The sequence below is a fragment of the Bufo bufo genome, chromosome 1 (assembly GCF_905171765.1).
Source record: "Bufo bufo chromosome 1, aBufBuf1.1, whole genome shotgun sequence".
NCBI classification, from domain to species: domain Eukaryota; kingdom Metazoa; phylum Chordata; class Amphibia; order Anura; family Bufonidae; genus Bufo; species Bufo bufo.
The window spans coordinates 32854656-32872255 of record NC_053389.1 but is presented as its reverse complement, the minus strand read 5'-3'; the positions used below and the strand labels follow the sequence as shown (position 1 = coordinate 32872255).

At 41.4% G+C, this 17600-nt stretch overlaps 1 protein-coding gene across 1 annotated transcript in view; it reads left to right on the top strand.

Moving 5' to 3' along the window:
- LOC120992759 (zonadhesin-like) overlaps window positions 1-16217 on the top strand; it is a 135079-nt gene extending 118862 nt beyond the window's left edge. Inside the window, exon 4 of the mRNA XM_040421688.1 lies at window positions 15571-16217. Within this exon, the coding sequence (XP_040277622.1) occupies window positions 15571-15968 (398 nt within the window). The 3' untranslated portion in view covers window positions 15969-16217. The remainder of the gene's footprint in view (window positions 1-15570) is intronic.
- Window positions 16218-17600: the final 1383 nt, after the last annotated feature.

Below are 17600 nucleotides of genomic sequence, written 5' to 3'. Positions count from 1 at the left end.
CCCACTGCTAGATAAATGTTACCACCTGTACTTGGATAACTTTTATACTAGTATCCCCTTGTTCCAGTCCCTCGCCGCCAGATCCACGTCCGCTTGTGGGACCGTGCGGAAAAATCAACGCGGCCTCCCTACCCATCCCCTCCAGGTACCTATCCCCAGGGGTGAGACCCATGCCCTTACCAGTGGAAAACTGTTCCTGGTCAGATATAAGGACAAGATGGATGTCCTTGTACTGTCCACAATTCACTGTAACGGCATCACCCCTGTCCCTGTGCGAGGTACCGCGACAATGGTTCTCAAGCCCGATTGTATCGGTATATTGGAGGAGTTGATCTCTCTGATCAAGTCCTCAAGCCATATAATGCCATGTGCAAAACCTGGGCGTGGTACAAAAAAGTTGCGGTCTACTTGATACAGGTTGCCTTGTACTCTTTTGTGCTGTCCCAGAGCGCTGTCAACACAGGGAAATTCCTTCAGTTCTATGAGGCAGTCCTCAAGGCCCTGATCTTTTCTGACCGGGAAAGAGCAGGCCGGAGTACCTCGGGAACTGGAGGCGCCCGGATCGTCCCTGGCCAACACTTTCCAGGTGTGGTTCCCCATACTGGAAAGAAGGGACGGTCCCCAAAAAAGTGCAGAGTGTGTAAGAGGTGGGGGATACGGATGAACAACACCACTCAGTGTGACACGTGCCTTGATCATCCGGGCCTCTGCATTGACGGTTGCTTCAGGGAGTACCACACTTCCATGGAGTACTAAATTTATAATCCCCTTCCCCAATTTTAATTCCATTTAGCCAATCGGAAAAAAAAACTATGGTTCTCAGACTTGAGACACTAAAACAAAAAAAAAATATTCAAAAATATTATTTTGAAAAACTAAAATAAATAAAAAAAAGTAGACATATTAGGTATTGCCACGTCCGTAAGGATCTGCTCTATAAAAATACCCCATGACCTAACCCCTCAGATGAACACGGTCAAAAAAATTAAATAAAAACATTGCAAAAAAAGGTCTTTTTTTGTCACCTTACGTCACAAAAATTGTAATAGCAAGCGATCAAAAAATCATATGCCCCCCAAAATAGTGCCAATAAAACCGTCCTCTCATCCTGCAAAAAATGAGCCTCTACTTAAGATAATCGGCTAAAAACTAAAAAAAAACTGACTCTTAGGCCTCTTTCACACGGGCATGGCGGGAAATTGTGCGAGTGCGTTGAGGGAACACCCGCGATTTTTTCGCACGAGTGCAAAACATTGTAATGCGTTTTGCACTCGCGTGAGAAAAATCGTGCGTGTTTGGTACCCAAACCCGAACTTCTTCACAGAAGTTCGGGCTTGGGATCGGTGTTCTGTAGATTGAATTATTTTCCCTTATAACATGGTTATTGTCACGACTGCTATCCCAGCAGCAGTCGTGTCGCACCAGACGGAGGGGAAGGGGGACCCTTATCTACGGATGTGAATAGTATGGCCACCCCTGACTAACCCTAAGCTGGCACCTGTCTGCCCTGATACCCTAGACGGGGTGTGAACCCGTGCGGCGAGCAGGATGCCTATACCCTCAGTCACCCTAACAAGCCTAGAGTGGGGAAAGGCCGATGGGAGCACTAGTCACCATCACTCATGTCAAGGGGAACAGCAGGGGAAGACAGCAACAAACAAACTATAGCAGAGATAGACTTATCCAGTCACGAGAAGAGAAGGCGATCCCAATCACGACAGTCCACGCCGGACAAGAGCTCCACAGCAACACCATCAAATGATCTCCTTCAAAGGTCAGAATAGAACTGGAAGTAAGGACTATATCTGGCAATGACTGCAAGTGAAACTGAAACTAATATAGTAGCTGGGAGTGGCAGACAGGACTAACCTGAGAAGGATGCCTACAAACTCCCAGTCAGGACAAAAAGGTTGACAAGGCAAAACCCGGATGACATACCCTGAACCATGGAGCAAACTCACAAGCTATCGCGAGTAGCAAGTCGCTGCGACCTTCTCCTCCTAGACCTGTCTGGATCAGTCACAGTCGTGACAGTACCCCCCTTTCTACGAGGGGCCCCCTGACCCTCAAGACCAGGCCTCTCCGGATGGGAGCTATGAAAAGCCCGAATGAGTCTGTCCGCTTTTATCTCTGAAGCTGGAACCCACATTCTCTCTTCGGAACCATAACCTCTCCGGTGCACCAGGTACTGAAGAGAGCGGCGAACATATCGTGAGTCAACAATCTTTTCTACCTGAAACTCAAGACTGCCATCAACAACCACCAGTGGAGGCGGTAGTGGCAATGGTTCAGGAGGTTCTACATATCTCTTAAGCAGAGATCTGTGGCAGACATTATGGATCCTTAGAGTCTGAGGTAGCTCCAGACGAAAAGCCACCGGGAGCAAACTCACAAGCTATCGCGAGTATCAAGTCGCTGCGACCTTCTCCTCCTAGACCTGTCTGGATCAGTCACAGTCGTGACAGTTATAAGGGAAAATAATAGCATTCTGAATACAGAATGTATTGTAAAATAGCGCTGGAGGGGTTAAAAAATTTTTTTAAAAAATTTAACTCACCTTAATCCACTTGCTGGCGCTGCCGGCATCTCGTCTGTCTCCTTCTGTGCTGAACAGGACCTGTGGTGAGCATTCATTCCAGGACCTTTGATGACGTCACTCCGGTCATCACATGATGCATCACCATGGTAAAAGATCATGTGACGTACCATGTGATGACCGGAGTGACGTCATCAAAGGTCCTGTAACTGTACTTAATGCTCACCACAGGTCCTATTCAACAAAGGAGACAGAAGCAGATGCCGGGCACCGCGATCAAGTGGATTAAGGTGAGTTAAATTATTTATTTATTTTTTTAACCCCTCCAGCGCTGTTTTACTATGCATTCTGTATTCAGAATGCTATTATTTTCCCTTATAACCACGTTATAAGGGAAAATAATAATGATCGGGTCTCCATCCCGATCGTCTCCTAGCAACCGTGCGTGAAAATCGCACCACATCCGCACTTGCTTGCGGATGCTTGCGATTTTCACGCAACCCCATTCACTTCTATGGGGCCTGCGTTGCGTGAAAAACGCACAAAGAGGAGCATGCTGCGATTTTCATGCAACGCACAAGTGTGCACAGCCCATAGAAATGAATGGGTCAGTATTCAGTGCGGGTGCAATGCGTTCACCTCCCACATCGCATCCGCGCGGAATACTCGCTCGTGTGAAAGGGGCCTTAGACTATGGAGCTACTAAATTTTTAATTTTTTTTTATAAAGGGATAATATAGTGTCAAACATAAATAAATTAAAAAAGTAGACCTATTAGGTATCACCATGTCCGGAAGAATCTGCTCTATAAAAATACCCCAAGACCTAACCCCTCAGATGAACACGGTCAAAAAAATAAAATAAAAACGGTGCAAAAATTGATATTTTTGGGCAAATTTTCCATTTTAATCCATTTTTTTTCCCAGTAACAAAGCAAGGGTTAACAGCCAAACAAAACTTAATATTTATTACCCTGATTCTGCAGTTTACAGAAACACCCCATATGTGGTCGTAAACGGCTGTATGACCAAACGGCAGGGCGCAGAAGGAAAGGAACGCCCTATGGTTTCTGGAAGGCAGATTTTGATGGCCTTTTTTTTTTGCCACCATGTCCCATTTGAAGAACCCCTGATGCACCCCTAGAGTAGAAACTCCATAAAAGTGACCCCATCTAAGAAACTAAACCCCTCAGGTATTTAAAACTGATTTTATAAACTTTATTAACCCTTTAGGTGTTCCTCAACAGTTTATTGCAAATGGAGATAAAATTTTAGAATTTCTATTTTTGGTAACCTTGCCTTACAAAAATGTAATATAGAGCAACCAAAAATCATATGTATCTTAATAATTGTCCCAACTAAACTGCCACCTTATCCCGTAGTTTCCAAAATGGGGTCACTTTTATGGAGTTTCTACTCTAGGGGTGCATCAGGGGGGCTTCAAATGGGACATGGCGTAAATAAACCAGTCCAGCAAAATCTGCCTTCCAAAAACCACACAGCGCACCTTTCACTCTACGCTCTACCGTGTGCCCATACAGTAGTTTACAGCCACATATGGGGTGTTTCTGCAAACTACAGAATCAGGGCAATAAATATTGAGTTTTGTTTGGCTGTTAACCCTTGCTTTGTTACTGGAAATAATGGATTAAAATGGAAAATCTGCCCAAAAAATCGAAATTCAGAAATTTTATCTCCATTTGCCATTAACTCTTGTGGAACACCTAAAGGGTTAGCGACGTTTGTAAAATCAGTTTTGAATACCTTGAGGGGTGTAGTTTATAGAATAGAGTCGTTTTTGGGTGGTTTATATTATGTAAGCCTCACAAAGTGACTTCAGACCTGAACTGGTCCTTAAAAAGTGGGTTTTTGAAAATTTCCGAAAAATTTCATGATTTGCTTCTAAACTTCTAAGCCAGGGATCAGCAACCTCCGGCACTCCAGCTGTTCTGAAACTACAACTCCCAGAATCCCACATTTACTTTTATGGGAGTTACAAGAATAGCCGAGCAAGTGTGCATGCTGGGAGTTGTAGTTTCACAGCAGCTGGAGTGCCGAAGGTTGCTGACCCCTGTTCTAAGCCTTGTTACGTCCCCAAAAAATAAAATGTCATTCCAAAAATGATCCAAACATAAAGTAGACATATGGGCAATGTAAAGTAATAACTATTTTTGGAGGTATTACTATGTATTATAGAAGTAGAGAAATTGAAACTTGGAAATTTGCTAATTTTTGCACATTTTTGGGTAAATTTGTTTTTTTTTTATAAATAAAAAAGAATTTTTTTACTCCATTTTACCAGTGTCATGAAGCACAATATGTGACTAAAAAACAATCTCAGAATGGCCTGGATAAGTAAAAGCGTTTTAAAGTTTAGTGACACTGGTCAGATTTGCAAAAAATGGCCTGGTCCTTAAGGTGAAATATTAGTGAAATATTAGTTTAACCCCTTAAGGGGTTAAACTAATACATTGTTTAAGCACCTTTTGATTTTATTAAACCACTCAGTCTATCAGCATGGCACATTTTGACTTGGCAAGATTTGCCCACTCTTCTTTGCAAAAACACTCCAAATCAGATTGCACAGCCCTCTTCAGATCACCCCACAGATTTTCAATCAGATTCAGGTCTGGGCTCTGGCTGGGCCATTCCAAAACTTCAATCTTCTTCTGGTGAAGCCATTCCTTTGTTGATTTGGATGTATGCTTTGGGTCGTTGTCATGCTGAAAGATGAAGTTCCTCTTCATGTTCAGGTTTCTAGCAGAAGCCTGAAGGTTTTGTGCCAATATTGACTGGTATTTGGAACTGTTCATAATTACCTCTAGCTTAACTAAGGCCCCAGTTCCAGCTGAAGAAAAACAGCCCCAAAGCATGATGCTGCCACCACCATGCTTCACTGTGGGTACGGTGTTCTTTTGGTGATGTGCAGTGATGTTTTTGTGACAAACATATCTTTTGAAATTATGGCCAAAAAGTTCAACCTTGGTTTCATCAGACCATAACACCTTTTCCCACATGCTTTTGGGAGACTTCAGATGTGTTTTTGCAAAATGTAGCCTGGCTTGGATGTTTCTCTTCGTAAGAAAAGGCTTTCGTCTTGCCACTCTACCCCATAGCCCAGACATATGAAGAATATGGGAGATTGTTGTCACATGTACCACACAGCCAGTACTTGCCAGATATTCCTGCAGCTCCTTTAATGTTGCTGTAGGCATCTTGGTAGCCCTCCCAGACCAGTTTTCTTCTTGTCTTTTCATCCATTTTGGAGGGTTCTTGGTAATGTCACTTTTGTGCCATATTTTCTCCACTTGATGATGACTGTCTTCACTGTGTTCCATGGTATATCTAATGCCTTGGAAATTCATTTGTACCCTTCTCCTGACTGATACCTTTTAACAATGAGATCCCACTGATGCTTTGGATGCTCTCTGTGGACCATGGCTTTTGCTGTGGGATGCGACTAAGAAAATTTCAGGAAAGACCAACTAGAGCAGCTGAACTTTATTTGTGGTTAATCAGAGGCACTTTAAATGATGGCCGATGTATGCTGACTCCTATTTAACGGGATTGTGAATGTGATTGCTTAATTCTGAACACAGCTACATCCCCAGTTATAAGAGGTGTGCACACTTATGCAACCACATTATTTTAGTTTTTTTTGTTTTCTTCCCTCCACCTAAAAGATTTCAGTTTGTTTTTCAATTGAGTGGTTTAGTTTATAGGTCACATTTAAGGTGGAAAAAGTTCTGAAATGATTTATCTTTGTCTCATTTTTTTTTCATCACAGAAACCTGAAATTTTAACAGGGGTGTGTAGACTTTTTATATCCACTATATATCTAGGTGCTATTACTTATTTAATTGGGCGTATTTTCGCTCTTTCAAGGCACACCTGCTTATTATCTATGTATAATCTTGGCAGCCTTTCATATTGTTGGTCTGTTGCACTGCCCATTAATATCATAGTAGTAAGCCTTTATTGAGAGATATTCCCTCATAGGACAGTGTATTCTTAGAGCCACATTGATGTTACAATAATGATTCTGATGGACATTGTCTGGTAATGTCCCCCATGTATTTTTCTGTATCAAATTGCCATCGTGTTGTCCTTCTTTCCAATGTCTGATCAATATTATGTATTTTGACTAATAAAGATTTCTATATATTTTATGATTAGTCACATTGATCCATTTTTGTGGTGCAATCGGTGGTCTATGATCTATGGGTATTATTTGAGGATTATGAGGTTGTTGTAGGTGTTTATATTTCTCTGATTCACACAAACTCTCCCTGCCATGACCTCGGCCTGTTTTTGACTACAAGTTTTGTCTGATCCTTTGGTGCCCCGCTTCTGTGTCTCTGACCTCCATGAGTAAGCTGTCAACCACACCGGGACTACTCCAAGAGGTAAGAGCCTGATGTCTCCCCTACAGCAAAGTCCAGATCTGTATATAGGGGATCAATTGTGAACACCAGAGGACTGCAGGGATAGTGCCCTTAGGTTTAGCACAAACCCTTTGGTTGATGCAGTGATTCCACACAGTGTACAGAATAACTACCATATTTATGAAGCACATGCGCCACTGTTTCTAACACAGAACTCCAATAAAATTTTCTACATGGAGGACAATTTTTTTATTGCAGAATTTTTCAGAAATTACATTGGGGGGCGTACTTATATTACTAAGGGACCCTATGAGATCTGTACACCCCTGCTGAACACCACTTACTAATCATGACAATTTCATTAATTTTCTAAATCACATTCTGCTGGCCTGGATATAAAGTCAGGACCCAGAACAGCAATGCCCTGGACCACAATGATGCATACATTACACTGTCACTGGAGAAGGCATGTAAAAACTGGAAGAGCATAACCCCTAAGAGGATTTTCTGGCTTGGACAAGCCCTTTTTCTTAGCAAGGTCTCCTAACTGACACCCGGATATTGTGCAGCTAGAACCCCCTGTGTTTAATAGTAATTTGAGGTAAGCAATTATTTAATTTCTCTCCAAACACCACCCCCACAGGAGAAATGAAGCATTACATGGCTGTGTTTGAAGTGAAAGGTCTGTTCGATACAATGCACAATGACGTGTCTGGTCCTCCAAAGACCTTAAGGCATGACATGTCTGGTCCTCCAAATACCATGTCGCTCTTCTTTGTGTTGTCTAATAGATGAGGGTCTTCAGCGTAAACGCTATTTACTCAAAATGCAATAAAGGATATTTGATAAATTTTCTAAACCAGACATCCCTGTAATCTTCTGAGGCAGCAGCACTGCTCCTTGATGAGATGTCACTCCCTGACATTTATTAAGGATAGTGATTATCATACAGGTTGTAAAACTCAGCAAAATGTTAAGCAATATGCAGATATAACAAAAATGAAATTACATAAGCGAATATATGTGCATCCGCCCAACCTGGCTCTTATAAATGTGGCTGCAGGATTTCGGTTTAGTCCAGCAGTCATCACAGGAGCTTTTCCTAGAGTCTGAACAGGTAACGTAGAAGACTTGTGTCCTTTACTTACTTTACCATTGATCTGCATTATTTTAATGTCTTGTCTGTGTCTTCTGTTATCAGTGACTTGTGGTATCTTCAGCTTTTATCAGAAGAGACATGGGCTTCTTCAAATTATCTGCTGTCTTCTTGCTCTCACGTATGTATTTCAAACTCTCATGCATGTGATTTTATTTTAATTTTTAATTTTCACAAAATTCTATAATGGAAGCCAAATTGAAGACGCAATGCAGGATGTGTGTGCTTTATGGCTACTGTAAAGAATGAGAGTTCATAGAGAGTAATGTGTCCATGCACATTCTCAAGTAATACAGTCATTTCCTCAGACACCAGAAAATTGCAGAGGAGTTGCATTATCTGTATATACATTGTGTAGTGCTACTATCATGCCTTATCCGGGCTTCCAGCAGTACAACCAAGCTGTCATTAGACCCCTTTCCCTGTAAAGACTATCAGTTGAGACAAGATTAATTCAACAGAATCAGAATTTGACTAGAGATGAGTGAATCAATTTCTTAGAATTTAAATTCGACCCAAATTTTTTATAAATTCAGATTCTGATTTGCATATCTATTTTTCCCAAAACCCAAAGGAATATTGCCTGGCCTATAAGAGTTCTCACACCTACTAGTCCCCCTGTCCTCCAAGACCAAGACCTCTCACCTAGCTAGGCTAGTTCTCTCTGCTCTGCACTGATGAGGGGCAACCACCCTGAAACAGTTGTGTCCAGATGAGATCCAAGTTTTGCTTCAAGGGCTGTTTAAAAGATTAAATCCTGAGTTTTCATTTTGGAAGGAAATCTAATTATCATTTTCCCAGAAACCCAGAGATGCAATGCCTAGCCTGTATAATGCCTCTTACCAGCTAGGTACTTTTCATAAGGAGAATCTCTCTCTCTATCTTATTTCTAAGCCATTAAAAGTACTTTCGATTCTGGATGAATTGGAATGAAACTAATTTTAAGAAAATAGCTCATCCTTAATTTGAACTGAAATACAGGAAGAATTTTGATTCTATAAGTGATTCAATTTGGATACATTTTTGGAGAAAGAGAAACCAAAATGTGAACTACAAATTTTCCTGGGAGATTTGAGTACAAATTGAATTAGATGGTTGATTCATTAAAATCAGACCTGAAATGAGTTTACAAAATTTTTCTCAATAACACTAATGATAATAAGATAGTTGTGCTAACCCTGTCCTGTTGATATTAAGATGAGTGTCTTGGCTCTGACCTCTGTGTCATGAGATTTCTCAGGTGACTCTAATGATAATAGGATGACTGTGCTAACCCTACTATCCAATAAAAATTAGATAACTGTACTGACCCACAGGCTTAATCAGGGGTATACATAAAAATCATTGGGCCCCATAGTAAGAATCTGAATTGGGCCCACATGTCCAGATGCGGCAGATCCAGCAATACTGTGATTTTCGTTGTGGCGTTCCTATGACAGAGCAGAACAACAAGCGTCACTAGCTCCAGGGTCGGACTGGCCCACCAGAGTACCAGAGGTGGGACCAAGCTCTGAAAATAATGGACCTCTAAGAAAACAGGACCTTTAAAGTGGTTGTCCGGTTTATTCATATTAGTGACCTATCCTCAGTATAGGTCACCAATATCAGATCGGCAGGGAGCCAACTGCAGGCACTCCCGCTAATCAGCTGGTTGAAGAGACGGCAGCAAACAGTACCAGCGCAGCCTTCCCTTCATTGTTTACCTGCTCACCGCTGCAACCGCAACGGGATCAGTGTAATTACACCATCCCATTCACTTCACTTCAACGGCTCCTTCCTATACACTTGAATAGGAACAAGCCAACCCATAGAAGTGAATGGGGTGGCTTACTTCTAATTACACTGATCACCACTGTGGGTGCAATGGCGAGGAGGTAAATAATGAAGGGAAGATTATGCTGGCACGGTGTGCAGCCTTCTCTTTAACCAGCTGATTGGCGGTGGTGCGGGAGTCGGCTCCCCGCTGATCTGACTTTGATGACCTACGGTATCTTGAGGATAGGTCACTAATATGAATAAACCGGACAACCCCTTTAAGATTCTATATACACAGAGGGTGAGCCCTCAGAATCATTTCCTCTGGTGGTCTTCATTGCTGTCTTACATTTAGATAATTTGCTATGCCTAAACCAGGCATAGAAAATGATGAATGAGATGGTCCTGTCGGCCCCTGCCCTTCCTCGCTCATGCCAAGTCTAAAAAAGGGGGCACGGCATGGGCGGGGAAGGGTACTGGCCGGTAGGCTCGTCTCATTCATCATTTTCTACATCTAGTTTAGGCGAAAATGGCATAAATGTAAGACAGCAAGGAAGACCACCAGAGGAAATGATTCTGAGGGCTCACACTCTGTGTATATAGACCTGAAAGGGGGAAGAAGTTGCCCGTCTATAAATCAAAGCGGAAAAGTGACAAGCTATTGTATGTGCTCCAATGACCGGTGCAGGAAAATGGTCACCTAAAAAACCCCATAATGTTTATAATAAAAAAAACTAATTTAAGTAATATTTAGTTTTGGATGACACTTCCCTTTAAGAGATATGTTTTACTTTATCTTTTTGTATTATTTTTTTTTTGTAATCAAGTGTGTCATATGAGGATTTACTGTATATGTTCCTGGCAAAGAAATGGCCACAAATCCGCTCTATATGAAGGTCTATGTTAGACATGGAACCAACTGAGTAAGCTCCACCGCCATTGATCGGCTGTGCTTTTTATTTTGGGATGAACTATCTTCTGATAAGCATGTTTGTGGGCAGGTGATAGAACTTGCTTTAATCTTAAGGGAACCTATCATATCAAACATGCAGTCCAGTCTGCCAGCAGCATGGTCTCCAGCAGGAGGAGCTGAGCCGATTAACATATATGTCATTATTGTTTGAAATTTCTGCCCTTTGACTGGTTCCCTTTACAGTGTCTCAGTCCGTCAGTACCAGAGCCCAGAACCCTTTCCCATTCGGTTCCAGCTCATGTAGCAAATAGAAAAAAATCTATAGAAACATTGCAAATTTTATTTTAGAAAAGACAAATTGTAACATTTGTATTATTTTGTTTCCATAGTCTTGCTGTGGGAGGTGCACAGTACCAGCATGCCAAGTAAGTAGAGCAGGACATATATTCTTAAGTATGTGAATTTAAAAGAAAAATGTAGGAAAGTATTAAGAATAATATGCTGACAGGTCCATGCCTCATTCATTTTTCACAAATGCAATGTTTTGGACACGAGGGGGAAAATAATTATCTGCTGGGGTATGACAATGCCGACTGCCTTGCTGAATAACCTCTCTGACAGTACTCTCGAGGCTGAACAATACAGTTCAACAATAGTCAACTCGGCCAATTTCGGCCCAGGTACTACCTTGTTTCTGCCCTGATTCTGTTGGGGACGGAAGGATGTCCATCGAGGAGGACACGGAGCAGGTGGATAAGTGTCTGTTTTAGAAACCAGACTGACAGAAATGTGCAATGGTCCATAAGGCCTGGCCTAGTTGCTGTCCATACCCATATCCATGTGTCAGTGATGGCGTGCACCTCGCCACGCAGTGACAATTCCAAGAAGAGGCCCACATACTCAGCCATACGAGAGTACAAGGCTGGGATGTATTTTTCAATTTTTGGAAGACAAGACAATTTTTTAAAAATTTTGTAGACAAGAAAACTATTTAATTTGTAATTAGACTTTTTGCAAAATTCGAAATGAATTTGGTTCGATTAGACGTGATTCGGTCATCTCTGATTGGTTGTTGATATTATCATTATTTTTTATATTATTATAAATTTTTTCTTATTATTAATATTACTACATATGCAGCGACCGGGCTGCAGGGCAGTATGTGAGCTACGGTGGGCCGACGGGGTAGTAGTAATTTTACTCACTGTTCTGTAGCTCCCGGGGCCGGCGTGAAGTGTAGGGAAGGTTGGCATCAGTTCCTTCGGGGCACACTCTGCTGTACAGGGATTCCCGCCGGATGGTGGTTGAGGCGCCTTTGGTGGAATGGTTTAAGGTGAAGTGGAGGCGGGGATCCTGGTGTTCGTGACGCCAGCACTGTAAGGTGCAATGAGATACAGTGCCGAATAAGGAGAGAGTCAGGAGATAAATTTTACTTGTATATTTGCCTTGAGGTAGTTATCATCCCCACCAATAATACCTTGGCTCATAAGATAATGCTGAGCTGCAACTCCAGACAACAGGCTCGTTGGGGCAGTTTCAGACAGGTTCCAACTTGACTTGAATGAGAGAGTGATAGTTTCCTTGGTTCTGGTCTCGCTCTGATAACCCAGCCTTTCAGTACTTGGATCTTTGACTAGAATTTGGCAACCAACAGGGTGGTCTCCCTAGCGGCAGGCATCAGACATCTGCTCCATTATTTGCATAGGTTGCTTCAATACAATAAGTCCACTTGGTCTCTAGCTTCTGTACAGTGGCACTTCACAAAGAGGTCCAGTAACCCTTGGGCTTGGTTTCCTATATATCTTGCCCTAGTGCAGTCATAGGCAAACTGTGCCTCTCCAGCTGTTGCAGAACTACAACTCCCAGCATGCAAAGACTGCCTACAGCTTTCAGCCTACAGCAGGGCATGGTGGGAGTTGTAGTTTTTTCAACAGCTGGAGAACCGCAGTTTGCCTATCACTGCCCTAGTGGAGAGTGCCCAGGGGCACACAGAAGAAGCTACATGCTCTCCTATCCTTCACTAAGCTCTCATCTCCCACTTCCTGTGACTGACCAGTTCTATATATGTGATGTTATAGCACCACCTAGTGGTGACTACATGTAATGCAGTTACCAGCCTGTTGTGAGGAAGTTGTAGCTTAAAAGGATTCTGTCACCAGGATTAACGATATGTAGATATTTATATGTGCCCATTAGTCTTCATGCAGTGTTTACAATGATCCCTCTGTTTATGTTCTGTGTGTGTTAGATTCTTATATAAACTGATCTTATTGATATGTAAATCACCTCCATAAGGAGCCCAAGGGGTTGTCCCACGATGTGTTGGAGCCCAACCGCGCCCATCGATCCGTAGCCCAGCACCACCTACCACCCAATTTATTCACTCCACTATCCCCGACATAAATTCTTCTCAGTGCCGTTATCTTGCGCAGAGGGAGCCGGCGCATGCGCAGTTGACTCGTCGAAGCCAGTGCCAGTAGTCCGCACGGGCGCAGACTACAGTGTCCACTGCGCCTGCGCGAGATTACGGCGCTGAGAAGGGATAGTGGAGTGAATAAATTAAGTGGTAGGCGGTGATGGGCTCCGGATCGATGGGCGCGGCTGGGCTCCAACACATCGTGGGACAACCCCTTGGGCTCCTGACGGAGGTGATTTACATATCAATAAGATCAGTTTTTATAAGAATCTAACACACACAGAACATAAACAGAGGGATCATTGTAAACACTGCATGGAGACTAATGGGCACATATAATGTCTACATATCGTTAATCCTGGTGACAGAATCCCTTTAATACATAGGAAATAGACAATGGCATAAGATGAGATGCATAAGGTTTAGGAGCCCACTTCCAGCATGGAGTGGGACACTGCACATACTAATAGTATTCTTCTTCTTCTTCTTCTTCTTCTTCTTCTTCTTCTTCTTCTTCTTCTTCTTCTTCTTCTTCTTCTTCTTCTTCTTCTTCTTCTTCTTCTTCTTCTTCTTCTTCTTCTTCTTCTTCTTCTTCTTCTTCTTCTTCTTCTTCTTCTTCTTCTTCTTCTTCTTCTTCTTCTTCTTCTTCTTCTTCTTCTTCTTCTTCTTCTTCTTCTTCTTCTTCTTCTTCTTCTTCTTCTTCTTCTTCTTCTTCTTCTTCTTCTTCTTCTTCTTCTTCTTCTTCTTCTTCTTCTTCTTCTTCTTCTTCTTCTTCTTCTTCTTCTTCTTCTTCTTCTTCTTCTTCTTCTTCTTCTTCTTCTTCTTCTTCTTCTTCTTCTTCTTCTTCTTCTTCTTCTTCTTCTTCTTCTTCTTCTTCTTCTTCTTCTTCTTCTTCTTCTTCTTCTTCTTCTTCTTCTTCTTCTTCTTCTTCTTCTTCTTCTTCTTCTTCTTCTTCTTCTTCTTCTTCTTCTTCTTCTTCTCTTCTTCTTCTTCTTCTTCTTCTTCTTCTTCTTCTTCTTCTTCTTCTTCTTCTTCTTCTTCTTCTTCTTCTTCTTCTTCTTCTTCTTCTTCTTCTTCTTCTTCTTCTTCTTCTTCTTCTTCTTCTTCTTCTTCTTCTTCTTCTTCTTCTTCTTCTTCTTCTTCTTCTTCTTCTTCTTCTTCTTCTTCTTCTTCTTCTTCTTCTTCTTCTTCTTCTTCTTCTTCTTCTTCTTCTTCTTCTTCTTCTTCTTCTTCTTCTTCTTCTTCTTCTTCTTCTTCTTCTTCTTCTTCTTCTTCTTCTTCTTCTTCTTCTTCTTCTTCTTCTTCTTCTTCTTCTTCTTCTTCTTCTTCTTCTTCTTCTTCTTCTTCTTCTTCTTCTTCTTCTTCTTCTTCTTCTTCTTCTTCTTCTTCTTCTTCTTCTTCTTCTTCTTCTTCTTCTTCTTCTTCTTCTTCTTCTTCTTCTTCTTCTTCTTCTTCTTCTTCTCTTCTTCTTCTTCTTCTTCTTCTTCTTCTTCTTCTTCTTCTTCTTCTTCTTCTTCTTCTTCTTCTTCTTCTTCTTCTTCTTCTTCTTCTTCTTCTTCTTCTTCTTCTTCTTCTTCTTCTTCTTCTTCTTCTTCTTCTTCTTCTTCTTCTTCTTCTTCTTCTTCTTCTTCTTCTTCTTCTTCTTCTTCTTCTTCTTCTTCTTCTTCTTCTTCTTCTTCTTCTTCTTCTTCTTCTTCTTCTTCTTCTTCTTCTTCTTCTTCTTCTTCTTCTTCTTCTTCTTCTTCTTCTTCTTCTTCTTCTTCTTCTTCTTCTTCTTCTTCTTCTTCTTCTTCTTCTTCTTCTTCTTCTTCTTCTTCTTCTTCTTCTTCTTCTTCTTCTTCTTCTTCTTCTTCTTCTTCTTCTTCTTCTTCTTCTTCTTCTTCTTCTTCTTCTTCTTCTTCTTCTTCTTCTTCTTCTTCTTCTTCTTCTTCTTCTTCTTCTTCTTCTTCTTCTTCTTCTTCTTCTTCTTCTTCTTCTTCTTCTTCTTCTTCTTCTTCTTCTTCTTCTTCTTCTTCTTCTTCTTCTTCTTCTTCTTCTTCTTCTTCTTCTTCTTCTTCTTCTTCTTCTTCTTCTTCTTCTTCTTCTTCTTCTTCTTCTTCTTCTTCTTCTTCTTCTTCTTCTTCTTCTTCTTCTTCTTCTTCTTCTTCTTCTTCTTCTTCTTCTTCTTCTTCTTCTTCTTCTTCTTCTTCTTCTTCTTCTTCTTCTTCTTCTTCTTCTTCTTCTTCTTCTTCTTCTTCTTCTTCTTCTTCTTCTTCTTCTTCTTCTTCTTCTTCTTCTTCTTCTTCTTCTTCTTCTTCTTCTTCTTCTTCTTCTTCTTCTTCTTCTTCTTCTTTTTCTTCTTTTTGTTTTTTCAATAAGCTCATGATAAGATAAAACCTGTTAACTCCCAGTTCATTTCCCTCTCGTCCAGAACTGAATTGTCCTCGGCACAGCTCTCCTGGATACACTTCACCGTGTGAAAAGACCTGCGCCAACTTACTTGATCCTCCTGGACGCATTTGCACTATGAAGGCAATATACACCTGTAAATGTGACGCAGGACTCGTGGCTCAGATCGGGACTTCTGGGGAATCTGTACAGTGCGTCAAACCAGAAAAGTGCAAAGTCCCCTGTGGTCCCAACCAGCACTATGAGTTCTGCGGATCCGCCTGCCCACCAACATGTAAAGAACCAAAGGGCCCTAAAATCTGTACCGCAAATTGTTCTTCAAAATGTGTCTGTGATAAGGGATATGTTCTTTCTGAAAACAAAAAATGTGTAAAAGAAAGAGAATGTAAAAAACCGCACGATCACCCGCATCATGACTGATCATGCTGCAGATAGTATATTGTTCTGAAAGAGCAATGACATTATATGTTTGAATGTATAAAGCAGATGAAGCAGAGCTGAATGTGTTATTAATCTGTTTCTTTCATCCACTCTGATGATACAGCAAATTGTGTATCATCAGCAGTTAGCAAGTTGAGCTCTGCTTGATTTCCAGATGTTCATCCTCCAGTTTATTTCTGCTTGGCTTCTGTAAACCCCTTTAAGCAATAATAAAGGTGTGCAATAATACATCTATGAGTTATCTTTAGAGATGAGCAAATTTCTCAAAAAACTTGATTCCGCCGGTTCGCCAAATTTCCCAAACCGATTTGATCCGAATTCATTCATGACGAATCACGTTTAAAAAACGTCTATTTCTGGGCTGCAGAGGGCCTTTATAGTGGTGTAGAACACTGTGCCTTGCAGTAACACACATAGTGAGTCTGCTGTGGTACGTGGTAGTCAGTATGACATGCAGATGACAGGCGTCGCTCTTAGAATCACTGCACACTTCACTTATTTGGGCAGTCACGGGGCCAAAACTGACCAAATAACTCAAGTGTGAACTCAGCCTTACAGTTCGATGTTAGCGCCAAGAAGAAGCGCACTCCTTTTACACCGTCGTCAGCTGATCCCACATAGATGTCTACAGAACCTGTTCTATTAAACGCTTATACAAGTAGAGCCCCCCCGACAGAGTGCAGAGGGTGTCAGCAGTAAGTTTGTGTTGACGTCACTGATTAATTTGCCCTTCCTCTGATCCGTCAGAACAATAACCCCCAAAAAACGGATCCTGTCTGTGGAGCATCCGCCTTCACTCGGTCAGTATTTGGTCAGTAATCCATCAGTGTTGGTAATGCCAGAAAAACAGGAGTGGATCCAAAACAGAGATGACACGGGAATGGAATATTTACATGTCTTATGTCAGGGGCATAGCTAGAAGTGACTGGGCCCCACAGCAAATTTTTGTATGCCTTCCACCCCCAGAAAACTACTGATCGTTACACAAAAAACAAGCCCTCACATAGAACGAAATATAGAAAAGTAATTTTTTTTAAGTAATTAAACCAAATAAAAACTTTACCAGTTTAGTATCGTATTGAGCCGCAGAATAAAGAAGTAATTTTTAGTGAACACCGTGATGTCAAAACCTCAAAAACCTTGGCGGAATTGTGTGCTTTTAAAAAAAAATTAACCCACAAATAATTTTTTTCCTGCTTTCCAGTACAAGACATGGTAAATTAAGTGGCGGCATTTAAAAAAAGCATCTTGTCCCACACAAAATAAGCCCTCATATGACTATGTGAACGGAAAAATAAAAAGGTTATGGCTAATGTAAAAATGAAAATAGGCCTGGTCTTTAAGGGGTTAAAAGGTATCAAACTACAATGTTTTATATTGTTTGCTTTTTTGAGAGCATCAGGGTTTTTGCACATTTTACATACACAACACTGCTACATGCGCACACACACACAGCTCTGGGAGTTCGCACATTATATATCACTGTGTTGCACATTTTACATACACATCTCTGCTACACACACAGCTCTGGGTGCCACATTATATATCACTGTGTTGCACATTTTACACACACAGCTCTGCTGTGCGCATTATACATTCCTCTGTCTCATA